This window comes from Lucilia sericata, unplaced genomic scaffold (genome assembly GCF_015586225.1).
Source record: "Lucilia sericata isolate MDLA Ls3-8-SP2 unplaced genomic scaffold, ASM1558622v1 Contig000824F_arrow, whole genome shotgun sequence".
NCBI lineage: Eukaryota > Metazoa > Arthropoda > Insecta > Diptera > Calliphoridae > Lucilia > Lucilia sericata.
Window position 1 is genome coordinate 137093 of NW_023994816.1, and position 26637 is coordinate 163729.

The 26637-nt window shown below is 29.3% G+C and overlaps 4 protein-coding genes across 11 annotated transcripts; 3 read left to right on the forward strand and 1 right to left on the reverse strand.

Moving 5' to 3' along the window:
• Positions 1 to 9079, forward strand: LOC119608364 (antigen 5 like allergen Cul n 1-like). 2 transcript variants are annotated; one of them, XM_037962760.1, is made up of 5 exons: positions 1 to 181; positions 248 to 642; positions 705 to 781; positions 8049 to 8052; positions 9012 to 9079. In XM_037962760.1, exons 1-5 carry the CDS (start codon positions 71 to 73, stop codon positions 9040 to 9042), a joined length of 618 nt encoding a protein of 205 aa, XP_037818688.1. In that variant the 5' UTR covers positions 1 to 70; the 3' UTR covers positions 9043 to 9079. The 2 variants fall into 2 exon arrangements, with proteins under 2 accessions (XP_037818688.1, XP_037818687.1); XM_037962759.1 differs by lacking the exons at positions 8049 to 8052; positions 9012 to 9079 and having other exon boundaries at positions 71 to 181; positions 705 to 1002.
• Positions 2873 to 3964, forward strand: LOC119608367 (glycine-rich selenoprotein-like). The gene is made up of 3 exons (XM_037962761.1): positions 2873 to 3055; positions 3153 to 3237; positions 3296 to 3964. The coding sequence occupies exons 1-3, from the start codon at positions 3037 to 3039 to the stop codon at positions 3504 to 3506; spliced, it is 315 nt and encodes a 104-aa protein (XP_037818689.1). The 5' UTR covers positions 2873 to 3036; the 3' UTR covers positions 3507 to 3964.
• Positions 5461 to 24438, reverse strand: LOC119608350 (regucalcin). 7 transcript variants are annotated; one of them, XM_037962742.1, is made up of 4 exons: positions 24247 to 24438; positions 6081 to 6669; positions 5877 to 6021; positions 5461 to 5817 (listed from the first exon to the last, which is right to left on the reverse strand). In XM_037962742.1, the coding sequence occupies exons 2-4, from the start codon at positions 6667 to 6669 to the stop codon at positions 5625 to 5627; spliced, it is 927 nt and encodes a 308-aa protein (XP_037818670.1). In that variant the 5' UTR covers positions 24247 to 24438; the 3' UTR covers positions 5461 to 5624. The 7 variants fall into 7 exon arrangements, with proteins under 7 accessions (XP_037818670.1, XP_037818671.1, XP_037818666.1 ...); XM_037962743.1 differs by lacking the exon at positions 24247 to 24438 and adding an exon at positions 16967 to 17056; XM_037962738.1 differs by lacking the exon at positions 24247 to 24438 and adding an exon at positions 14076 to 14358.
• A 238-nt stretch (positions 24439 to 24676) lies between these two features.
• LOC119608349 (ATP-dependent (S)-NAD(P)H-hydrate dehydratase) lies at positions 24677 to 26249 on the forward strand. The gene is made up of 2 exons (XM_037962737.1): positions 24677 to 25394; positions 25452 to 26249. The coding sequence occupies exons 1-2, from the start codon at positions 24906 to 24908 to the stop codon at positions 26052 to 26054; spliced, it is 1092 nt and encodes a 363-aa protein (XP_037818665.1). The 5' UTR covers positions 24677 to 24905; the 3' UTR covers positions 26055 to 26249.
• The last annotated feature ends 388 nt before the right edge of the window (positions 26250 to 26637 follow it).

Consider the following 26637-nt stretch of genomic DNA (forward strand, 5'->3'; position numbering starts at 1 on the left):
ATTCAACTGAATAATTCATCAGTTGGTTGTTGAACTTAAAACTACAAAATTAATTTGAAATCTTATAAAAATGAAACGTTTTGTAGCTCTATTGTGTTTAGTGGCAGCAGTATCAGCCACCGATTACTGTTCCAACTCTCTCTGCAATTATGGTAGACATATAGCTTGTGGTCACAACGGTGTAAGTATTACAAGAATTCTTTAATATCAATTGAATTTATTTTAACGATTTCAAAAATTCTTCCAGCAATTTGCTCCCAACTGCCCTTCCGATGCTGAAATGGTAAACATTGACGATAACTTGAAACAAGTTTTAGTTGATGCCCACAATGAGAAACGTAACTTCATTGCTGGTGGTGGTGATGCCAGACACAGTCCTGCCTGTCGTATGGCCACCATGGAATGGGATGATGAATTGGCTGCCATTGCTGCTCTTAATGTTAAACAATGTCAAATGAATCATGATAGTTGCCGCAACACTGATGCCTTCAAATATGCTGGACAAAATCTTGCCTGGATGGGTTTCTTTGGTGATGTTGATCATGCTGAGAAATTGAAGGAATCTGTTGAAATGTGGTACTCTGAAGTTAAGGACAGTCAACAGGCTTATATTGATTCCTATCCTAATGGCTACTCGGGACCGTAAGTTTTATAATATACTATAGTTTTCTTTCTTTTTCGCATAATTTTTCTTTCATATTTAGTGCTATTGGCCACTTCACTGTCATGATGGCTGATCGTAACATTCGTGTGGGTTGTGCTGCTTCCATGTACACTGAAGGTGGTTTTAAGAATTACTTGGTTGCTTGCAACTATGCCACCACCAACATGATCAACTTCCCCATCTATGCTAGTTGCCAACAGGCTGGTACCTCTTGTACCACTGGCACCAATCCCCAATATCCCAACTTGTGTTCCGCCTCTGAAGAATATGCCGTCAACAAATGGTTTTAAATGATTGTAATCGGTTTTTGAAATAAACATTCCCATTTAAATTCGCAAGTTTATTAATGGTTTTATTTAAGAGTTAATGGGGTTTCCAAAGATGCCGGTTAATAGAAATGTTATTTATCCAATTTGAAAAAGTTTTTCGAAATAAGGACATAATTTAAATTCAGTTATAGATTACACTAAAATGTGTTGAAATTTTTCAAAAAATTTTCTATAAAAATTGAGATTTTCAAGAATTTTCTATACAAAATAGAAATTTTTTGAAAATTTTATATTAAAATAGAAATTTTTCGTAAATGTTCTTTACAATTTACAAAAATGTTCTTTATAATAGAACAGAATAATTTCCAAATTTTTTTTATTAAAAATGAATTTTTTTTAGTTAAAGACATATTTCCAAAATTTTTTTTATTAAAAAAGAATTTTTTTTAGTTAAAGACATATTTCCAAAACTTTTTTTATTAAAAAAGAAATTTTTCCAAAAATGTTCTATTAAAATATAAATATTTCCAACAATTTTCTGTAAAAATAGAAAATTTTTTTCAAAAATTCCAAAATTGGAATATACCAATTTTCCAAAAATTTCTATAAGAAATAGAAATTTTCCAAAAATTTCTATAAGAAATAGAAATTTTCCAAAAATTTCTATAAGAAATAGAAATTTTCCAAAAATTTCTATAAGAAATAGAAATTTTCAAAAATTTCTATAAGAAATAGAAATTTTCAAAAATTTCTATAAGAAATAGAAATTTTCAAAAATTTCTATAAGAAATAGAAATTTTCAAAAATTTCTATAAGAAATACCAATTTTCCAAAAATTTCTATAAGAAATACCAATTTTCCAAAAATTTCTATAAAAAATAGACATTCTATAAGAAATAGAAATTTTCAAAAATTTCTATAAGAAATAGAAATTTTCAAAAATTTCTATAAGAAATAGAAATTTTCAAAAATTTCTATAAGAAATACCAATTTTCCAAAAATTTCTATAAAAAATAGACATTTTCCAAAAAATTCTATAAAAAATAGAAATTTTCTAAAAATTTCTATAAAAAAAAATAGAAAATTTCCAAACATTTTTATAAAAAATAGAAATTTTCCAAACATTTTTATAAAAAATAGAAATTTTCCAGAAATTTCTATAAAAAATAGAAATTTTCCAAAAATTTCCTTAAGAAATAGAAATTTTCCAAAAATTTCTATAAGAAATAGAAATTTTCCAAAAATTTCTATAAAAAATATAAATTTTCCAAAAATTTTTATAAGAAATAGAAATTTTTCAAAATGTTTAAAATTTTTTGAAAAATTTCAATAAAAAAATAAAAATTTTCTATAAAAAATAAAAATTTTTAAAAATTTTCTATAAAAAATATTAATTTTTAAAAATTTTCTATAAAAAATATTAATTTTTAAAAATTTTCTATAAGAAGTAGAAATTTTTAATGAAAATAATAAATTTTCGAAAATTTTCTATTAAAAAAATTAATTTTCAAAAATTTTCTATAAGAAACACAAATTTTCAAAATTTTCGAAAATTCTCTATAATAAAATTACATTTTCGAAAATTCTCTAGAAAAAAAGTCAAAAATTTTCTAATAGAATAATAAATGTTATTATATTTTCTATAAGAAATATACATTTTAGATAATTTTCTATAAAAAATATAAATTTTCTGTATGAAATGGAAATTTTCTAAAAATTTCTGTAAAAAAAATAAAAAAAAAATCTATAAGAAAAAGAAAATTTCGAAAATTGTCTTTAAATAATAAAAATTTTCGAAAGAAAAAGAAATTTTCGAAAACGCTTTATAAAATTCTTACAAAGACAGAGAACCGTTATTTTCAAATAACAAAATTTAGATATTTTATACTTACTACTAAAAAATACAACCCTTCTAATGTGTATAATGTTTTGTGGAAACAGCTGTTTTGCCATACACACACGTCATACCGTATAAAATCCACAACATAAAATTTAACAAAATCATTGTGAAACAAGTTTTTATTTTGTATTTACTTCTAGAAAAACAAATAAACACAAAAATTCTTGAAATTGTTTTAAATTAATAATTACCACCATTTCAATATGGTGTATATAGATCGGAGTAAGTGAAAAAGATTGAATAAATAAGTGGAATTAACTAAATCGTAGAGATAATTTAATAAGAAATTAAACTAAATGACGTGTGTTTTAATTTACAGATGGTCGTGTTTTAGAAAAACGGCCTTGGGACCTAAACCGTGTTAAGGAAATTTTCACGGCTATATGGGTTGTAGTGCTGCAGTTGTAAGTTTTAATTGTTAATTTCCAAGAAAACAAATGAATAATCTTGTGTTATATCTAGCTTCGCAACACTATTTGCCCCTTTCCAAGCGGAAAATCGTGGTGGCAATCGCAGCAATGGCCGTGGCAATAGTTGGGGCTCCGGCGGTGGTGGAGGAGGAGGTGGCGGCGGAGGCGGTAGCTCTGGTGGCAATGGAGGGCTACGTCCCAACCGTCGTATAGGCCGTGTAGTGAATTCAATGGATTGTAATATCCCTGGTGGGGGCGGATGAGCAAGATAAAGTGTCCAAGCTTGAGCTTAAAAGCAATGTCTAGTTTCTTATTTAGAAATTCTCATCATAAATAAGATCTGATGAATGAGAAAACATTGCTTGCTTGGACACAGCTGAACCCCCCTCATAGTCAGTCTCTATTCATTTTAACAGCAGCCATGTGAATAACAATTTTTATAAATGTAGAATTATAGCTCTTTTTGGCATTTTATTGCCCTTATGATGAATCACTTGTAAACTCTATATTGAGGGAAGTGTTTCGGAAACTTTTTAAGAGTTGTAATTCTTCTATAAATTTTGTGAGATTGACTTTAGTTTAATTTTATATTTAATATTTACATAATAATTTTTCTTGGCCATTTATTAAGAAACAAAACCTTGTAATACTTTTTTCGAATTATATTGACATTATTTTTTTGGTGTTTATAATAAATAAATTTTTGGTGTAAAATTGTAAAGAAATTAAATTTTATTATAAATCGGAACTTTTTGCAAAAGATTTGAATAACAGGAGAGTTTTTCGCAAATTTTAGAAGAATTTTCTATGACAAAATTATTGAAATTTTCTATAAAGTTCGATATAACAGAAATTTTCGAACATTTCTTATAAAAAAAAGAGACATTTATTATTAAAAAAGAGAGTTTTTATAAAATAACAGATATTTAAGCGATAAGAGATTTTCGAACACTTTCTATAAAAAAGAGATATTTTCGAAAATAGTTTATTAAAGAGAAATATTCGAAAATTTTTTATAAAAATGAGAAATCTTCGAAAAATTTTCTATAAAGAAGAGAAATTTTTGAAAATTTTTTATAGAATGGGAGATTTTCAAACATTTTCTATAAAAACTAGTCATTTTCGTAAAATTTTTTTTAAAAATTACAAATTCTTGAAAAGAAAAGTATAAAAAAAGAACATTACGACAATTTTTTATAAAAAATGCAATTTACGAACATTTTTTATAAAAATTTTTTTATAAAAAATTAAAATTAGAAATTTTCTATAAAAAGATAAATTGTCTAAAAACGTTTATAAAAAAAACGAAATTTCGACAATTTTCTATAACAAAAGAGAAATTTTCAAAAATGTTCTATAAATAAAAGAACTTAACAATTTCCAAAAACCATGAATTTGTAGTAAATTTTTTTTATACAAATAAAAATTTTCTATAAATAATTAAATTTTTAAAAGTAAAAAAAAAAATTAAAACTTAAAAAATCTATTAAAAAATAATAAAAAAAAATAATTTTTTATGAAAACAAAAAGTACCAAAAAATTTCAAGGGGATCCTATATTTTATGTTTCTAGGATCTATAATTCAGAAAATCAAAAAAGTACCAATTGAATGATGAAAAAGTACCAGAAAGTCTGCTTTTATAGATTTTCGTTCAATCAATATGAATTCAAAAGTTTTCATTCATTCAGGACTCTGAATGTTTAATTTCAAGTTTCTATGTTCAATATTAAGGAAAATTCAAAAGGCACCTTTTCAAAAACGAAAAAGTACCCTCTTATATGTTCACATTTACTCCGGGCTATAATTGGTTAATTTCATGTTTTAGGTTCAATATTATAGAAAATACAAAAAGTACCTATTGAAGAACAAAAAATAGTCCTTCATCAGTATCCTATATTTTATGTTTCTAGGATCTATAATTCAGAAAATTAAAAAAGTACCAATTGAATGATGAAAAAGTACCAGAAAGTCTGCTTTTATAGATTTTAATTCAATCAATATGAAATCTTTCAAAAATCTTCAAAAAAAAGTCCTTAAAATAAATTTTTCCCCATCCCTGCTTCATTTTCCAAACACATTTTTTCATCTCTGATTTTGGCAATAACAAAACAATAACAACACACAGCTTTATAAGTAACCTGTTGTTCTTTAAGAACTTTTCCTGAAAATAGATAATCTATCGACTATTTTCATCAAATATTTTGTATAAACAATGGTCAAGTTCTCAGAATGCTATTTCCGATTAATTAAAATTTATTTAACAATTTTCTATTTAAACACTAATAATAACAATTTACAATGTAATTTCTATCCCTATGTTAACATTTTCTTGAAAATCTACAATAATACTTGATTACATGGAAATCTTTAACATTTTAAATTAAATTTTAACATTTGTCATTGGATAACCTTTGACACCCAAGCCGGTAACTTTAAAAACCGAACCACAGGGAGGTGGAAGGTCACCTTCATTAGCGGTGGTCACAAATAAAATATCCAAATTGGGTCCACCAAAAGCCACAGAGGTAACATGCAAGCAAGGTATTTTAATTTCCAATAAAATTTTGCCCGTACTATAAACAAAACAAAAAAATAACATTAATTAGACTTATAAAAACCTTGTTAAACTTACCTAGGATTAATTTTATATACCGCATAACCATTAAAAGTGGCCACATAAATATTGCCCTCGGTATCAATGGTCATGCCATCGGGTAGTAAATGATTTTTAGTGGTATTTTTACGGAAATCCAAAGTAATTTTGGGTTTATTAATATCTGTTAGAAATAAATTTATAATTATAAACATAAATTAGTGCAGTTTATAATCAACCTACTGATTTGTCCTGTGTTCACATCATAATCATATTCCTTAACCTCAAAATCGGCGGTATCAGCAAAATAGAATTTCTTTAGTTTATCATTCCAAGTCAAACCATTCGAAATACCCACGTCGGATTTAATTATATCGATTTTACCTCCCTTTTCATATTTATACAATTCACCCCAACGATGTTCATATAAATCACCCACATGACGCATAGTACCAGCAAATAAACGTCCTTTTGAATCACATTTACCATCATTCAAACGAATACTCTCATTACGATCATTACCCATTTGTACCTCGAAGAGAGTAGAAATTGGTTTTGCTGTAGGAGAAACACCATCCCAGCGCACAACTAGGCAACGACGTCCACAACCCACAGCGAATTGATCGCTGGTGCCCTCGACTGGTATAATATAACTAGCATATTCTTCTCCTTCTACTTTAGCTTTATAAACTTTATTCTCTTTATAGCTGTAGCGTAAAATTTTACCAGCATTTATGTCGACGTAGTATAAATTTTGACTGGCAACATCCCAGTGTGGACCTTCGCCCATATCGGCTAAAGATCCTTGAATTTCTTCAACTTTATACGACATCTGAAAGATGGATTTGCGGTTAAAAAAATGCCACATGATAGTTTGATCTCGAATTGAGAATGAAATGAAATTAGAACTTTTTGTGAAGATGTATGCATGATGGATTTTTTATCAATTCAAGGATTTTGGAAAAATTAATCAACGTTAAAAACCAATTTTTTAAATTTTTAAACATAAATTTAGAAAAAACTTCTTAAATTAAACTTAATTAACAGATAACAAAAATTACCACTTTACAATGTGAAACTTGTTTATTAATAACTACTGCATTACAAGTAGTATTTAAAATTGTTATTAGAAATACCACAAAACTTAAAATAGATGTAAGAGTCAACATTTTTTATAGTTTGAAGGTGTAAACTGAACTAAACTGCTTGAGTATCGAACTATTACTAAGCAGTCTTGCAGTTTATTAAAGTAATAAAATTGCAATTTGATTGTATCTTTGGTTAATTGGAATTTTGTAGTTCTAGTAAACTTAGCATATTTGAATGTAAAGAGAAGGTGGTAGACCAATTCTCCTTCGTCATTTTACTCTAATTACACAGGACATCAACATTTGTACTTTGTAAGTAGTGTAAAAGGGCGGTACACTCGAATCTAGCCCAAGAATTTCTCTCATCAAAATTGTTATATCATCTGAAAGTCCAGTCTGTTTACTTCAAAATAGGGGCTTAATCTCTGTTTTATTTTAATTTTTCTTCCAGATATCTTCACCTAAATTTTGAAACTATAAATACAAGAGATTTTTAAACAATTTAAGCGCAGCTCAATCTTTTAGAATTGTATACTTTGGTTTCTGGGTTAAAAGTTGACCTGTGTTACTTAAGAGAAAATTCATATCCTACTATGCTCTCTGTCCCGTTAGAGCCTCAACCAACGCCCTCAATTTACCAATTTTAGCCAATTTGTCGGCCTCGGTGACATAGTGTCCAGAGTGTTCTGATCTAAGCCGGTATTGATATAGAAATCTCAGCATCAATGACGTTACATTGATCATGTAGCCTAAAGTTACCTCTCCTGATGCTAGGGATGTGAAAGCATTGACTTGAACCAATGTGTATGGTCCTGCCCTATATCGAAATGTACACATGGCCAATGTTTCCTAGATCCCAAGCGCCTGTTTAAATTATACATTTTTATACATAAGATCAGCAGGCATTCAATGCAGGGCATAACAAAGGAATACACTTGACTCTGATGTAATCATAATCGCTGAAATTCGCTGAAATTCTTTTTAATAATGTTGCGATCGGGATACCAAACGAGTACTTCATACATTAGAGTGATTTTTGTAGCAAAATCCTTCCTTATTTAATTCATTCTGCAATTCCATGGCAGTTTGAAACCCAGATATTTGGCATTGTTAGATAGTTGAGAGATGTAAGTTGATATCTCGATAAGTACTTCATCGTCTAAGTTGACTTAGTGACGTTTTAAAGGTATTGGGACACGTTAGTCAGATGTTTAATAAAAATTACCATATCTACTCCATCCGCATATGCTAGAGTTTTACACATCATAAATACAAGATCTGAAATAATTCGATCTAGTACACGGGACCTTTTCCATTTATGAATGAATAGTATCACAAGATTTTACGCAGCCGATTAGTCTCAGTACAAAAAGTCCTCTATAGTTCATATAAAGTGTAGATCAATGAACATTTCAAAGGATTTCGAGTGGAAAAATAACAGACTAATAAGCTTGAAATCCTTTGGTCTAGTATGCAGGGACTTTTCTCCAATAATCAATTTCTGGTCCAGGACTGCAGTATCCAGAGATACATATATAATGTCTGCTCATTTATATGGCTTTCAACCTTAATATCCGTGAGTAGCACAGTACGTCCTACAATAAAATACAAGCTGATAGGAAGCATCAAACAAAAGCTTCATTGTATCTCTTCCTTCTTCTATCAATACTCCAATGACAACAATTGAGAATCACAAGATGTTACACAGCCAATTAGTATCTACGCCACTACTGAAAGTCCTCCAAGATTTCCGTTTTGCGTTACTTATATGATTCCTAAACTATTTGCATCAATAAAAATACAGCCACAATCTCTACGATAGTGCGAAGATCGGGACACCATCATAGTGGTTTGATCCTGAAACTGCAGACGCTTCGTCGGCAAGTTTTTGAGATAAGTCTGACAAACGCTTATTGTTATTGAGTTGACCACAGTCTCAATGTTTCGCTGATTCGAGATATCCGGCGGCTTTTTCCCATAACGCAAATTAACTGTAATTAATTAATAAAACAACCGCATTGTATGTGTTTTCTATATAAATTTTATAAAAATATAAAAAATTGTCTTTTTTATTGCACTGTTTTAGCGGAAGAACAAGGCCAGATAAAACAAATTGAGTATATATAGAGAAATATATAACAATAAAAGATTAATGCTTAACTACGTCCTAAATGAAATGACCCCAATTTAAAGTTGAATTTTGGTCATAGGATGACCCTTAGCACCCAAGCCAGTGACTTTGTAGGTGGTGCCAGCAGGATCGGGTTCACCGAAACGAGAAGAGGTGGTAACAAACAAAATGTCCAAATTGGGACCACCAAAAGCAGCGGAGGTGATTTGTTTGCAGGGGAACTTGATTTCCAACAAAACTTGGCCAGTGCTATAAAAGAGTAAAAATATAAAATTAAAGAAAATATATAAACTTAGGAAATTTTGAAAACTTACGTGGGATTGATTTTATAGATGGTATAACCATTGAAAGTGGCTACATAAATGTTGCCCTCGGTATCAATGGTCATGCCATCGGGCAATAAATGATCCTTAGGGCTGGTTTTGCGTAGATTGAAAACTACTTTGGGATTGGCTAGAATTTTTATAAGAAACCATTAATTAAATGTTCAGTTTTACATTTTCGTGTTATATTAACTTACAGGCCTTGCCAGTTTCAAAATCATAATCGTATTCCTTAACCTCATAATCGGTAGTATCGATATAATAGAATTTCTTGGTTTTTTCATTCCAAGCCAAACCATTAGAAATACCTACATCCGATTTGACTACCTCAACCTTGCCACCCTTTTCGTATTTGTACAATTCACCCCAACGATGTTCAAATTCATCGCCGACATAACGCATAGTACCGGCAAACAAACGACCACGAGGATCACATTTACCATCATTGAAACGATTGCCTTCAAAACGTTCCTCACCCATTTGTACTTCGAACAAAGTCTTCAATACCTTAGCCGACTCAGAGACACCATCCCATTGTACAATGACCACACGACGACCAGAACCGACAGCAAATTGATCGGTGGTACCTTCGACAGGTACCACAAAACCAGCTAAATCCTCGCCTTCAATCTTAGCCTTGTACACTTTATTTTCATTGTAGTTGTAACGCAACAACTTGCCGGCATTAATGTCAACGAAGTACAAATTTTGGGTGGCAACATCCCAGTGAGGACCTTCGCCTAATTCAGCATGAGAGTCGGGAAGAGGTTCAACTTTGTAAGACATCTACAAGGGGAATAGCGACAAAAGACAAATGTAATATTTTTATGAAATGTGATGGACTCACATAAAAATGTTTTAATATTTATGTCGTATGGACCAAAGTGGGTGTGGAAATGTTTTATGTTAGAAATAAAAAAAATATAAAGGTGATGGAAATGTATTTTAAAGTATTTATGAATAACCTTAACCATTCTGCGATAACAACGATTTAATTAAATGATAACTTTTGAACCTAATAATTTTCACTTATAATAAATGTAATCATAATTAAGTATATTGTTTGTTAAACTTAAAAGGTTTTAGCGATAACCTGAGGAAAACATGTTTGTTTATAAAACTAAAATTAATAACAGGTGCTAGGGAAATTATCTGTAAGATTAGTGGATTGAAAATGTTTAATATTGTATGCTATCTATTCCAACATTAGATTTCGAAAATCCGAAAAGAAATTTGGAGAAATGGTAGACAGAATTTCAAACTTATTTGCATCTTTATTACTCTGGTAACGAAGGTTTGTCGTACAACTTGAGTTAATGCAAATTTCAGAAAATTAATTTAAAGATACGTTCACAATGATAGAATACTCTAATCTGGCGTGATTTAAAACGAGATAGTCAAATTTAAAATATTGTTGGTTAAAGAAAAAGAAATACAATTTGCTGGAACAATCTATCATTATGAACTTAGCCTAATATAAGATTATAGAATGACATTAGAATAGGAAGATAAGTAAATATTAAGCTTTTATTTAGGTTTGAAAAATCTTTGAGAATATAAAGCCACACACGAAAACCAGTGATAGGTGCAAAGAGAGAGGTAGATAGAGAGAAATCCGCATTTATTATTCTTTTGATTCGCGAAAAATCGATTAAGAGAAAACAACCTGTACTGTAGTTTCTGATAACACAAATAAAAGCTATTTAAACATTTAAATTTTTAATCTCTATTAAAGTCAAGAACTAAATATTAAACTGACATCATAAAAAGTGTTTAATGTTTCAATTTACTAAAATTAAGCAGTTCCAATATGAATCCTATTTCTCAGTAACATCCAATGGTTAGATTTAAAAAAGGCTAAAAATAATGCACTCTGAAACGTAACCTACTGTACCCCGCGTAGTCATCCCATTCATCAGATTCTTATGCAGGATACACCTTCGTGACAAATCTGGATGAAATTTCGATGTTTAGGCTAGGACATCTAGATCCTCATACCTCATAGATCCTCAAATCTCGACCGATTGTATACTGTAAGAGCTTAAAAAACAACGCTTTCTGATGATCTGGTTAGCGAGAGACTACTTCTAATATATATAAAAGATTTACTCCACCAAACGGTTCTAAATCTACCTTAGCATCGATTGGTAATATTTCCTTAACCCTTAAATGCCTGAACGTTATATTGGTTTTAGTATGTTTTTGGACTAAAAAAGCTCCTGAAAGCACAAGGAACAAAAAATGAAGAAACCTCTAAAGTCGAAATTAGATTGCTATGGTGTAAAGATCTTCTATAGACGGTCTTAAGTGTTAAAGGTGGTTAACTGCTACCGTATACTTTAAATCGTTAACCTAATAGTGTTCAAAGTTCTTAGGATAATATCAATCAATTGTTCTAGTAGATCCTATTAGACTCATTACCGAGAATTGTTGCTGGCACTTTAAACTGTCAATCTTCTTATCTGACAAATTCTCACAATATTAATTATTCAAGTGACCCAGTAGTTCCACTAATTGAAGCTTCCTTGACCTTTAGTTAAGGCTAACATAAAAGGACCTTGTTGTCGACCAGTAGCAGAGGCCGTCAAGTCCGCTGAAAATGAGTCGACTACTATTCTTTAAGCTAGTTGTGGAAAGAAGGGGAACGTCTTAAATGAGAGCAAAACCTGGGATACGACTAGTCTCTCGCTTCTAGATTAATCATGGCAGCTTAAATAACTTATTTCTGAAGTATAATAAAAAGCAAGTTTCAAGAGTCTACTCTTTAGATAACTTGGGGATAGTAAAGTGCAATTGACTTCCTTTCCGCATTACTCTTTTGACACATTCGTAACGAATAACACAATACATACGAATTGACGTCAACAAAGTGGCTAGACTTTAATGGAAATTACTGTTATTTACGGGTGCATTGACTCCTTGTTGAAGTGCCGGGGCGTTTTTAATCACAATTGAAGATTCATGTTATGTTTGTGTAAATAACGCTCCTACTTCGGGTCAATGTCTGACCTTCATCGCTTAAAGCTATGTCGTGTTAGTCAGAAATTTACGTTTGATTGTTATCAGTTGAAACAAAAGCCGACAAATTGTAACACTTCCCATTATCCGAAAATTCTCTTTTGGATAGACAATACTACACGCAATTTTCAGCGAATTTTTAAATTTGTATAAAAAATCAAATATTTTAAATATTATTTAATTTAAGAATTTAATAACATCACTAATTTATTAGGTATTTAATGTTTAATCCTTAGAGCGGGTTTTTGAGATGGTAATCAAATGCCAATAAAGGTATTTTTAGACTACAATACTGAGTATTAATACTTGTCAAAAATTTTTGTATCATAATACAATTTACTAGTCTAAATATAATTTGTAATTTGATTTTCAAAAATATTACTGATTTTTTTGGCATACGGTCGGTATTCATAAATTTTTTAAAACAATTCAAAAACTTTTTATTTTCAAACGTATTCGGTATGTATTTTATAAATACAATAAAAAACAAACAAAAAGTGTAAAATACATTAAAAATAAGAACGAAAAGTGCATAAATAATTGAAAATTGGATAAAAAATATTACAAATATTATAGTGTAAACATAAAATGTATTTTTCGGATTGATTTTTTGAAAATGCGAATTATTTTCATAATATTTTTAATTTGAAGTGTGTTAATACTCAGTATTGTAGTCTGAAAATACCTTTAATAATCAGATTAGTTAATCTAAAAATAAATTTAATCTTATGTTAATCCCCTTTGATGTTTTTGAGTACATGATTAAACTTCGCAGTGTTGCCATATAAAACAACAGAAAACTTCACTGTTTGTTATCAAAACAATGCATATTTTATAAAAAGAAGAAGACAATTGTAAATTTAATATGAAAATTAATGAAAACTTAAAAACAAAAAAATGTATTTTGATGTGTCCATAATTTATAGTAATTAATAAATAGAACATTTTAATGTTTATATTTATAAAAATTTTTTTTGCATCAGCTGTTTACACTTTTGCATTTCGTGCTTAAGATTAAACCACCTCCATTGGGCGCTTAAACTTGCAAACAAAATTAACTAATTGAGTACTCAAAAACATCTTTCGAGGATTAATTTTAATTTAATCGCTAATCTTTCACCTAAAGATTGGCCCTTAATCCACATTTGTCATGGCATTGACACATTTATTGGATTTAAAAAAAGAACTATAAGTTTTCCTGCTTTCAAATATTTACAACATCTGTGTTTATACTTTTATTAAGTTTATAAAAAAACGCTTATAACTTAGTAACTGTTTTTTTTTTTTTTTTTGTTTAAATTATTAATTCAATTAGATTTTCTAAATATATAACTGCATAATCATATAACACCTGGTTAAAATTGTATTATTTATTTATGTAGATAAAACTCATTGATTTATGTCAACAGTTGTTTAATTAAAACAAATAAAAATAAACAATGAAATGTTATTATTAATTAAGACGAATTGTATGGCAGCTACTTAAGATAATTTTAAAAGGTAAGACAAAATTAAAAGCTGGAACTGTTCTTATTTAAGAAACAATTACTAAAAATAAAACTAGTTTTATTTAACCTAAAATTTGCATGACTCTACTATGTTATTGACTTTAATTTTTTATTTAATTATCCACAAACAATTGAAACGAAAAAATTCTTAAATATTTTGTTTTTATTACCGTTTTATTAACACTACTATTCGTTATATTAACTTCCATTGAAACTTCTTTATGACCATTGCCATAAGTCTCTCTTATGCCAAATATACTTGAAAGTAAGACCACAAAACACAATTTAAAACTTTGAGTTAACATTTTCATTACGATTGTTATTATTCTAGTTTTGGCACGAGATCAAGAAACACAACAACTATTTAAAGCCCCTTAAGAGAACCGTGTTTTCAAGACAACTTTATCGTTTGTTCGATCGTTTGCAACTAAAGTATCTGTTAGGTTTTTAAACTGTATTTATGAAATTGTGATGAGTTTGAGCAGAGATTTAATTTTGCAATTTGAGTAAAGGGCAGAGATTAAATTAACTCTTAAGGAGAGTAAATTAATTTGAATTTTTATTAAGCAATGTTTAGAATGTTAGAAATTTCGTTTTAATTAAGTTTTCTTATAAAGATCAATAGAAATTTATTTGTATTAATTTTAGTTTAGTGGGAATGTATATTAAAAATTAATTGTATGAAATTTATATGAACGGGAAGGAAATTTTTTTCAGTCATTTAATATTTTCAAAGTGTATCTAGTTCTTTCCCTATACCCTTCACTATCGTAAGAAATTTCGTATAATTTCTATGACATAATTTTCCGACCCTATAAAGTATACTATATATTCCAAATCCTTATAGATAGCAGATTCTATTTAGCCATGTCCGTCTTTCGTCCGTAACTGGGAGATCCGAATCTTCAATAATTCTATCAAACATACTTTCTAAAAGATCGCTATTTAAAATCACCAAAATCTATCCATAAATAACGGAGATATGACCCAAAATCTGAGACAAACTCTGAAAATTTCATTAGAAAAACTAGCATGTTTATGCATGCTTTGACAAAAAGAAAACACAACAACAAAATACAGCATTTTGTTCAGGACTTAATTTGCTTATTTATAAAAATAAACAACAACAAGTTTTATATGAAGCTGTGTGTTGTTTTGTTACCGCCGAAATCAGGGATGGATAATTGTGTGTGGGCAGTAAAGTAAACTGTGTGTGGGAGTAAAAGCCGAAGTAAATGAGAACCTATAAAAGAGGACTTTTACGTTCTTTAAAAAGTACTCTTTTTAATTACCTATAATATTAAACCTAGAAGCTTAAAATTGGTACTTTTTCGTTTTTCAACTGGTACTTTTTGGGTTTTCTGCAATATTGGACCTAAAAACATATAATCAGACATATAGGATTCTATTGGAATGAAAATATATAAGCAATAATTGTTTGGTACTTTTTCTTTAACGGGTACTTTTTAAATATTTTAATATTGAACTCAAAATTAAACACGCAACATAATGATTGAATGAAATTCTATAGAATGGGACTATCTGCTACTTTTTCAACTGATACTTCTTGATTTTCTGAATTATTTAACCTAACAAAATAAAATCATACATATAGGATACTTTATAGAATTTTTTATACTTTTTTGCCGATTCCTGGTGTAGACAATCGAATTCCAAATAATTATATATTATATTTTTTAATTCAAGCGCTCTTCAAAATTACTGAGAACAGATCCAATTAATGTATTCCGAAGGAAAATTTTGCAAAAAAAAACTTTATTTTTTTTTTATATAAACAATAAATAAAATTTTATTTTCCATTTGGAATCCGTAAACACAGCTTAGATTTTGTAATATTTGGAGAGAAACTCCTATGGACTAAATCGAAATCTGTAACAGATTTCAATAATTGGAATTTTTTAACCAAGAGTTCAGAAAATTAAAACTAGATTTTAAAAGTTATAATGAAAAACTATAATAATAACATTTGTGAGTCGTATGTAATTGGAAAAAAGATTTAACTTAACGTTAACCTAACTTTACGTTTAAATAATGCAGACTTTGTGCAAAAAGAATGTATAAATGTAAATGATTTCAATAAAACATAAAGTGAGGTTATGTTTGTGTTGTTAATGAAAGGACGCGTACTCCTTATAAATATTAATGATAACCAGATCCAAAGTGAGGAAGTACTAAAGTGTGAAAACACAAATTCACAAATCGAGTTAAAATACTTTCACCATTTTTTTTTTGGGAAAAAAATTAATAACTCACCCATTTTTTATAATATTGTTATAAATTTTAAAGAAGTCAACACTTTGTAGTATTTTTTTTTTTAAATCGCACACAAAAATTACCGACTTAAAAACTGACTTAAACGAAAAGATTTCAGAATTAGGCGCAGTTTTCAAAAATTAGAAATGCTTTCTGAAAAGTTCAAAATAGGTTTTGCAAAAAGTTTAATAACATTTGCGAGATTTGCGGCAGGAAATGGCTCAGATATCAGGATATTGGAAACGATTTTCTGTTTGTACGTAGAATGTGCGAAAAGTTCAATAATGTTTAATAAAGAATTTACTGCAGGATGTGGCTCCGATACCATGATAACGTCAAATTTTTTTTTGTCATTTCAAAAAATTATATATAAAAATAAAAATATTAATTTGAAACGATTTCGAAGACCACAGAACATCCAGCGAGAAATATATACATATATTCTGATAAGAATATAACATATATATATTTGTAGTGATATTGATACTTAAATTATTTCCTTTTTGCCAATTCATGTAATTCAATATTTGTAATTTTTATATAACAATTGATTTTTGATAAAAATAGTTAAAGAACGCATATTATTAATTTCACAACTATAGATTTTTTTATAAAATTTTTTAATACCCCATATTATATATAATTTGTTAATCCTTTACAAACTTAAATTCACTTCCTTTCATTTCACTCACTTTAACACCATATCTTTTAATATAATTACTCTCTATATGACTTTTTCCTCAAAAAAAAAAAATTCCACAATTATTTATTATAAAAAAATTCATACCTTTTTTGGTTTTTTGAATATTACAAACAACTACGAAATGAAATTATTTAAAAGTGGACACTTGAAGACGAGAATGTCAACTGATGATTGTAAATAATAATTGCAGATCTTTTATAGGAAAAATTTTATATTATTATATATTTCAAGTTGCCGGCTCAAAAAAACAACAAAAAAATAAAATATTGATATCAATTTAGCGTATAGAGTAAAGAATAAATAAAAATTCGTACTACAATGAATTTGTGGACATTAATGACAATGTGAAATATTTGTAGCGTAAATAAAATAATATAATTGTGATAAGACATTGTATAAGATTTTTTTTTTAACATAATTATAATTTGTATTTTATTATAATAGATGTATATTAGTGTTATGATGTAATTCAGCATAAATATCTTTTATATAAACATATATCCTTTCACGAAATTTTATAAGAATAGGACCTACGCAGATTTCTTAGGGTATCTATAATGAAATATACATACCTATACCACACAAAAGGTCTCAGCCTTTCTTTCTAAATCTGTTTAAAAATTAAAAATTGGTAGAGATTGTGCAAAGTTTTGTCTTATAAATGTTTAAAGGTAATGAAATCGGAATTTGTAGCCGTATCTCAATATTTTGGATTTGTTTGACAAATGTCAAACAAAATTTTGAAATGAGTTGTCATTTTGTTAATTAATGATTGGCCTCTTAATATAACTAACTACTAACTAACTAACTAACTAACTAACTAACTAACTAACTAACTAACTAACTACTAACTAACTAACTAACTAACTAACTAACTAACTAACTAACTAACTAACTAACTAACTAACTAACTAACTAACTAACTAACTAACTAACTAACTAACTAACTAACTACTAACTAACTAACTACTAACTAACTAACTAACTACTAACTAACTAACTAACTAACTAACTAACTAACTAACTAACTAACTAACTAACTAACTAACTAACTAACTAACTAACTAACTAACTAACTAACTAACTAACTAACTAACTAACTACTAACTAACTAACTAACTAACTAACTAACTAACTAACTAACTACTAACTAACTAACTAACTAACTAACTAACTAACTAACTAACTAACTAACTAACTAACTAACTAACTAACTAACTAACTAACTAACTAACTAACTAACTAACTAACTAACTAACTAACTAACTAACTAACTAACTAACTAACTAACTAACTAACTAACTAACTAACTAACTAACTAACTAACTAACTAACTAACTAACTAACTAACTAACTAACTAACTAACTAACTAACTAACTAACTAACTAACTAACTAACTAACTAAACTAACTAACTAACTAACTAACTAACTAACTAACTAACTAACTACTAACTAACTAACTACTAACTAACTAACTAACTAACTAACTAACTAACTAACTAACTAAATAACTAACTAACTAACTAACTAACTAACTACTAACTAACTAACTAACTAACTAACTACTAACTAACTAACTAACAAACTAACTAACTAACTAACTAGCTAACTAACTAACTAACTATCTAACTAACTAACTCACTCACTAACTAACTAACTAACCAAACTAACTAACTAACTAACTTACTAATTAACTATCTAACTAATGAACTAACTAATCGAAAGTAGGTCAATTGGGCAAGTCCATTTCTGAAATCAAGTTATAACCAAACTTTAATTTCAATAGTACTGGCTTAATTTTTGAAGAAATAAAGATATGTATAACTATAAGACACTTGATTCTAATAAGTGGGAGTAATGTTTTTAAAACTGTCAGGGTTTTCAAATGGTCATATTTCGATGTTTTTACTTTCCCAGAAACTCGCCTATAGGCGATATTAATTCAGGTACGAATTTGGATTTGTTCAACATAGGACATACTTATATCAAGTATGGATTGGACCTTAAATAAAGAACAACTTTTCAAAACATATTCGTGCTGAGATCACTTTGATCCCAAAAATGGATAAATCGCACTAAAATCAAGACTTTCGTATTTGGCTGATTTGTACTTGATTCTAGTAAAACCATACTTAGCGTACTTTTGAAACCGATCTGGATTGATTCAAGTACGAATTATTCGATAATTTTTTGAGTGTAGATTTAATCGTAAATATTTTATTAAGGAAATTTATTAATATTTAAATAATTTTCGAACAATTAGTCATTTTGAAAAATGAATGTCCGGTAAACTTTACGAACTGAATACTCAATAAAAGAATGTAACACTTCCTTAATCTTTATTTTAAAAATTTCTTTAAAATGGTTCGTGCTTACGGATTGAATCTGAATTTGAACGACAATAGTTGAACTAATATACACTCAGATAGGCCTAATGATTAATTAATCTATACAAGGAAAAATCCCAACAATTTTTATGGAAACTTGAAGAGATCACAGATTTGATCTATTACTCAATTGGATCGTTATCTAAGGATCTACAGCCAATTTTATATTTTTCACATAAAAATATATTATTCATGGAAATTTTAAGTGATCAACTAAATTTGATATAATCTTAAAAGGAAATTTTAGAAGGAAAATATAAGTGATCACAGATTTTCGATATTTTCTCAGTTAGGCGCTTATTTCAGCATCTAGATCCATTCCATTTTCTCATTTGTATAACAAATACTAATTTTCTTCAAAAGCATTAGTTAGAGTTATTTGAATTGTTACTTTTTTCATTATAGTGCACTTTTTAAATTCGTTTCGATTCCATATTAATAATTGATAAGAAAGAAATTACACGAGACTCTGATAAATATGTTTGTTGAATTTTTGCATCAACTATAAAAAAGTTTTTATATAATTTTAACTTAAAGTTTGCTTTTTAAACATAATAATACATTTTGCAAAAAAACAAAAATCATTAAAGGATGTTGTTTAATCTTTTGAAAATTAAAATAAAAAAACAATATTTCTTATTTAAAGAACACATGTCTGACCTTTGTTTAAAAAAAAAAATACTGATAAATTTATAGTCAATTTTAAAATAAGTAAAAGCAAAAATAAATTTCACATAAATAATAAATTAAACTGGCAGAAGAAAACTTGAAAAAGAGTTAAATAAAAAATTATAATGAACAAAATCTCTTACATGTAATTTTGAAGCGATTTTTACCCTTAACCAATATATAAAAATTTCCTTAATTATCAAAATTTCTTATATTAATAGGCCTCTTAGTGATTATCTTTGTTTAATACAAACTTTTTTTTAATTCTTATCATTTTTATGACTTGTACTTTCTAATTTAAATGGTTTTTTAATTAATTCATTATAATATTTAATATAATTTATAATATTATATGCATTTGTTTTTGTTTGACTTTAAATCACGTATTTGACCCTAATATTAACCCGGAACGTGATTAACAAAAAAATTATGATTTAATAATTGTTTGCCCAATTAAAGACTAAATTGAGGTAGATCATGAAAGGGTTTGATAGAAGTGATCATAGGTTTTTCATTATTATTTGGTTGACTATTGCAGGAACTACATTTGTTTAAAATTCTTAATGTAAAATTCCTTAGATTATTTAAGTGATCACATATTTTCTGAATTGGAGCTTTATTTAAGGATTTTAAGTGTTTCTTGTAAAAATCCATTTTTTATTCAATTTATTCGTTATTTAAGCCTCTGGACCGATTTTAAGACTCTTATATAAAAATTGATTTTTGATGGGTAATATATGTAAGTGATTACAGTTTTTTACTATTTTCTCAATTGGTGTGTTATTTAAAGGATCTACGACGGATTTCATGTTTCTTATAAAAAAATCGATTTTAAGTGGCACATGTGAGTTATAATTTTTTCATACTTTTTAGTTGAAGCTTTTTGCATTATATGTACTATTTCAATTCTAGTACAGCTGCAGTTCAGTCCTAGTTTACTTTTAATTCAGTTATAGTTCAGTTCTAGTTCAGATCTAGTTCAGTTCCAGTTCAGTCCTAGTTTACTTCTAATTTAGTTATAGTTCAGTTGTAGTTCAGTTCTAGTTCAGTTGTAGTTCAGTTCTAGTTCAGTTCTAGTTCAGTTCTAGTTCAGATCTAGTTCAGATCTAGTTCAGTTCTAGTTCAGTTCTAGTTCAGTCCTAGTTTACTTCTAATTCAGTTATAGTTCAGTTCTAGTTCAGATCTAGTTCAGTTCTAGTTCAGTTCTAGTTCAGTTTTAGTTCAGTTCTAGTTCAGTTCTAGTTCAGTTCTAGTTCAGTTCTAGTTCAGTTCTAGTTCAGTTCTAGTTCAGTTCTAGTTCAGTTCTAGTTCAGTTCCTTAGTTCAGTTCTAGTTCAGTTCTAGTTCAGTTCTAGTTCAGTTCTAGTCGTTCTAGTTTACTTCTAGTTCAGTTATAGTTCAGATTCTAGTTCAGTTCTAGTTCAGTTCTAGTTCAGTTTCTAGTTCAGTTCTAGTTCAGTTTTAGTTCAGTTCTAGTTCAGTTCTAGTTTCAGTTCTAGTTCAGTTCTAGTTCAGTTCTAGTTCAGTTCTAGTTCAGTCTAGTTCAGTTCTAGTTCAGTTCTAGTTCAGTTAGTTCAGTTATGTTCAGTTCTAGTTCAGTTCTAGTTCAGTTCTAGTTCAGTTCTAGTCAGTTCTAGTCAGTTCAGTTCAGTTCTAGTTCAGTTCTAGTTCAGTTCTAGTTCAGTTCTAGTTCAGTTTCTAGTTCAGTTCTAGTTCAGTTCTAGTTCAGTTTAGTTCTAGTTCAGTTCTAGTTCAGTTCTAGTTCAGTTCTAGTTCAGTTCTAGTTCAGTTCTAGTTCAGTTCTAGTTCAGTTCTAGTTCAGTTCTAGTTCAGTTCTAGTTCAGTTCTAGTTCAGTTCTAGTTCAGTTCTAGTTCAGTTCTAGTTCAGTTCTAGTTCAGTTCTAGTTCAGTTCTAGTTCAGTTCTAGTTCAGTTCTAGTTCAGTTCTAGTTCAGTTCTAGTTCAGTTCTAGTTCAGTTCTAGTTCAGTTCTACTTCAGTTCTAGTTCAGTTCTAGTTCAGTTCTAGTTCAGTTCTAGTTCAGTTCTAGTTCAGTTCTAGTTCAGATCTAGTTCAGATCTAGTTCAGTTCTAGTTCAGTTCTAGTTCAGTCCTAGTTTACTTCTAATTCAGTTATAGTTCAGTTCTAGTTCAGATCTAGTTCAGTTCTAGTTCAGTTCTAGTTCAGTTTTAGTTCAGTTCTAGTTCAGTTCTAGTTCAGTTCTAGTTCAGTTCTAGTTCAGTTCTAGTTCAGTTCTAGTTCAGTTCTAGTTCAGTTCTAGTTCAGTTCTAGTTTCAGTTCTAGTTCAGTTCTAGTTCAGTTCTAGTTCAGTTCTAGTTCAGTTCTAGTTCAGTTCTAGTTCAGTTCTAGTTCAGTTCTAGTTCAGTTCTAGTTCAGTTCTAGTTCAGTTCTAGTTCAGTTCTAGTTCAGTTCTAGTTCAGTTCTAGTTAGTTCTAGTTCAGTTCTAGTTCAGTTCTAGTTCAGTTCTAGTTCAGTTCTAGTTCAGTTCTAGTTCAGTCTAGTTCAGTTCTAGTTCAGTTCTAGTTCAGTTCTAGTTCAGTTCTAGTTCAGTTCTAGTTCAGTTCTAGTTCAGTTCTAGTTCAGTTCTAGTTCAGTTCTAGTTCAGTTCTAGTTCAGTTCTAGTTCAGTTCTAGTTCAGTTCTAGTTCAGTTCTAGTTCAGTTCTAGTTCAGTTCTAGTTCAGTTCTAGTTCAGTTCTAGTTCAGTTCTAGTTCAGTTCTAGTTCAGTTCTAGTTCAGTTCTAGTTCAGTTCTAGTTCAGTTCTAGTTCAGTTCTAGTTCAGTTCTAGTTCAGTTCTAGTTCAGTTCTAGTTCAGTTCTAGTTCAGTTCTAGTTCAGTTCTAGTTCAGTTCTAGTTCAGTTCTAGTTCAGTTCTAGTTCAGTTCTAGTTCAGTTCTAGTTCAGTTCTAGTTCAGTTCTAGTTCAGTTCTAGTTCAGTTCTAGTTCAGTTCTAGTTCTAGTTCAGTTCTAGTTCAGTTCTAGTTCAGTTCTAGTTCAGTTCTAGTTCAGTTCTAGTTCAGTTCTAGTTCAGTTCTAGTTCAGTTCTAGTTCAGTTCTAGTTCAGTTCTAGTTCAGTTCTAGTTCAGTTCTAGTTCAGTTCTAGTTCAGTTCTAGTTCAGTTCTAGTTCAGTTCTAGTTCAGTTTCTAGTTCAGTTCTAGTTCAGTTCTAGTTCAGTTCTAGTTCAGTTCTAGTTCAGTTCTAGTTCAGTTCTAGTTCAGTTCTAGTTCAGTTCTAGTTCAGTTCTAGTTCAGTTCTAGTTCAGTTCTAGTTCAGTTCTAGTTCAGTTCTAGTTCAGTTCTAGTTCAGTTCTAGTTCAGTTCTAGTTCAGTTCTAGTTCAGTTCTAGTTCAGTTCTAGTTCAGTTCTAGTTCAGTTCTAGTTCAGTTCTAGTTCAGTCCTAGTTTACTTCTAATTCAGTTCTAGTTCAGTTTTAGTTCAGTTCTAGTTCAGTTCTAGTTCAGTTCTAGTTCAGTTCTAGTTCAGTTCTAGTTCAGTTCTAGTTCAGTTCTAGTTCAGTTCTAGTTCAGTTCTAGTTCAGTTCTAGTTCAGTTCTAGTTCAGTTCTAGTTCAGTTCTAGTTCAGTTCTAGTTCAGTTCTAGTTCAGTTCTAGTTCAGTTCTAGTTCAGTTCTAGTTCAGTTCTAGTTCAGTTCTAGTTCAGTTCTAGTTCAGTTCTAGTTCAGTTCTAGTTCAGTTCTAGTTCAGTTCTAGTTCAGTTCTAGTTCTAGTTCAGTTCTAGTTCAGTTCTAGTTCAGTTCTAGTTCAGTTCTAGTTCAGTTCTAGTTCAGTTCTAGTTCAGTTCTAGTTCAGTTCTAGTTCAGTTCTAGTTCAGTTCTAGTTCAGTTCTAGTTCAGTTCTAGTTCAGTTCTAGTTCAGTTCTAGTTCAGTTCTAGTTCAGTTCTAGTTCAGTTCTAGTTCAGTTCTAGTTCAGTTCTAGTTCAGTTCTAGTTCAGTTCTAGTTCAGTTCTAGTTCAGTTCTAGTTCAGTTCTAGTTCAGTTCTATTCAGTTCTAGTTCAGTTCTAGTTCAGTTCTAGTTCAGTTCTAGTTCAGTTCTAGTTCAGTTCTAGTTCAGTTCTAGTTCAGTTCTAGTCCAGTTCTAGTTCAGTTCTAATTTTAATTCAAAATTAACGGTTTTTTGCGTATTTAAAAGAAATTCACTGAGAATCACCCCGTTGGTATTAAATTACTTATCAGCTGTCATTTTTACAAGGTCATTTATTGCATTTCACCCTCCACCGGCATCACATTATTACAGCATCAACAAGTACATTACATATATTTATTTACTTACCTTTATAAACAAAACGAAACTAATATTATTTTCACTTTAAAACAGCTTTGTTTTATATATTAAAAGAACGTTTAATATTTATAGAACTTAGAACGCGTAAAAATTAACAAAATAAGCACAACAACGACGCACTAAAAAACTAACAAAACTATTTCGTTAGAGATGGTACTAAACACTGACAAGTGTAGGAGTTGTATTAAAAGGTAACAAACAAATCTTATACTACTATTTTTAATTGAGAGATAGAGAATTTGAGAAAGGAAAAATAAAAACTAAAATGAGATATTTAAAACCAGTTAATAAAATGTTTTTGGAAATTTGTTATTAAAAATTGATCAATTTATATTATTAGAAAGAATTTATTAATTTTGACTTCAAGTATTTGATACCTTTTTCGACAACTCTTCCTATTTGTTTAGTAAACAGCTGACAGCATTTTGCAAAATCAAATTCATTCACCACTTCTTGTTATTTGCATAGCAAAATGCAAATTTAATAAACAATTGATTATTCCAAAGTTCATAGTTGTGTTAATTGTTAAATTGATTTATTTCTTAATATAAAAAATCTAAGTAAAAACATTTTATAAGCTTTAAATTAAAGCTTTGTTTTGTTTAAAAGAAATGCTTATAGCTTTCTAGTTTTTGCTTGGCGAAATAATGCAATCTACATTTTTACGTACAAAACCTCGTATAAATGTATTTTTGTTAAATCAATTCAAGTGTTTGCCAAGTCCCACGATCAGTAATTCATGTAGTTTTTATACTCAACAAATGTTGACATCCTCCATATCGTCCCCTTCATTATCCTCGAGCAGCAACAATACGAATAACATGGAAATACCAGTACAAACTCAAAAACTCTTAAGACTCTCGCGTACCATTGTACCCAAATTATCGGATTGTAAGCATAAGGGTCAGTATGGACGTATAGGTGTGGTGGGTGGTTCTTTGGAATATACCGGTGCTCCATATTTTGCGGCTATCTCGGCTCTAAAAGTGGGTGCTGATTTGGCTCATGTATTTTGCCAGAAGGAGGCGGCCGTAGTCATTAAATCCTATAGTCCGGAATTAATTGTGCATCCACTACTCGATGCTGAAAATGCAGTGGAATTGATAGCTCCCTGGTTGGAACGTTTACACGTGATTGTAAGTATTTCAACTCGAATATTTTTTATTTTTTTTTTTAACCCGCTTTTCTTTTAGGTCATTGGTCCTGGTTTGGGTCGTTGTCCACTTATACAAAAGACTGTCATAGAACTAATTAAGGTTTGTTTACAAATCGAAAAACCTTTAGTTATTGATGCCGATGGTTTGGCTATTCTGAATGATCATTTAGATTTGATCGAGGGTCAACGTAATATCATTTTGACGCCCAATGCTATAGAATTTCGTCGCCTATTTGGTACAGTAGCTTCGCCGGCCAGTGAGAGTGATAAATTTTGCAAAGAACGCATGGCCTCATTGGGCGAGGGAGTTATTGTATTGGAGAAGGGTGCCAATGATCGTATACACATACCCAATACATCGGAAATCTATGCTCTGCCACCCGGTGGCTCGGGTAGACGTTGTGGTGGTCAGGGTGATTTATTGTGTGGTGCATTATCCATCTTTTTCCATTGGTCTCTGGAGTCGAACCAAGCTAATCCCGCATTTTTGGCCGCATTTGCTGCCAGTTACTTAGTAAAGCAATGTAATGCCGCGGCATTTCAGAAGCATGGACGTGGCATGTTGGCCACCGATATGATTGGCGAACTGCCGTCGGTATTTGCTCGAATTTTTGAATCACCCGACGGTCATGGATGTTAGCATTGGTTAATTGGTGGAGAGGTTGATTTTAATACCAATGTTTAGCGTTTTATTAATACTTATATTACAAAAAAAGTAATAAGCAATAATAATCCCCTTTTGTTTATAGGTTAGGTTTCCAAATACAATAAACTTCATGTCGATAATACGTATATACTCTTATTAAAATAAAATTTACATATATTACATATTCTATATATATATATTTACTTGTTACCCAAAATAAATCAGAAATTACATACCTATTTAAAAAAAAATTATATTTTTAGAAAATATAAATATTTGAAATATTTATTCTTGAAATAATCATATTTATTAAAAAAATATTATTAGTATTTAAAAATTTATTCGAATTTAAATAAAAAATTTAATTAATTCATAATTATATAGATTGTTTTTTTACTTTTCTAATGAAACTCTTCCCATATACACAATCGTTTTTAAATCCAAATCGGCTTAAAATGCTGTGAGTGCATTGCATATCATTTTGTACCTTCCTAAGCAGGAATGGAAAATGAGATTTTGTTTCAGTATCAAAAAATATTTCTGAGAGTACATTTTGGATCTCAGGGCTCTAAAATAA

Excerpts from the sequence above, each read along its gene's own strand:
- LOC119608364 (XM_037962759.1), top strand. The coding sequence starts at position 71 with ATGAAACGTTTTGTAGCTCTATTGTGTTTAGTGGCAGCAGTATCAGCC. Across the intron at positions 182-247 it reads TAGCTTGTGGTCACAACGGT|CAATTTGCTCCCAACTGCCC; the intron begins GTAAGTATTACA and ends AAATTCTTCCAG. Across the intron at positions 643-704 it reads CCTAATGGCTACTCGGGACC|TGCTATTGGCCACTTCACTG; the intron begins GTAAGTTTTATA and ends TTTCATATTTAG.
- LOC119608367 (XM_037962761.1), top strand. Across the intron at positions 3,238-3,295 it reads TGGGTTGTAGTGCTGCAGTT|CTTCGCAACACTATTTGCCC; the intron begins GTAAGTTTTAAT and ends TGTTATATCTAG.
- LOC119608350 (XM_037962738.1), bottom strand. The coding sequence starts at position 14,216 with ATGAAAATGTTAACTCAAAGTTTTAAATTGTGTTTTGTGGTCTTACTT. Across the intron at positions 6,022-6,080 it reads TGTGAACACAGGACAAATCA|ATATTAATAAACCCAAAATT; the intron begins GTAGGTTGATTA and ends TATTTCTAACAG. Across the intron at positions 5,818-5,876 it reads GTATATAAAATTAATCCTAG|TACGGGCAAAATTTTATTGG; the intron begins GTAAGTTTAACA and ends TTTTGTTTATAG.
- LOC119608349 (XM_037962737.1), top strand. The coding sequence starts at position 24,906 with ATGCAATCTACATTTTTACGTACAAAACCTCGTATAAATGTATTTTTG. Across the intron at positions 25,395-25,451 it reads TGGAACGTTTACACGTGATT|GTCATTGGTCCTGGTTTGGG; the intron begins GTAAGTATTTCA and ends CTTTTCTTTTAG.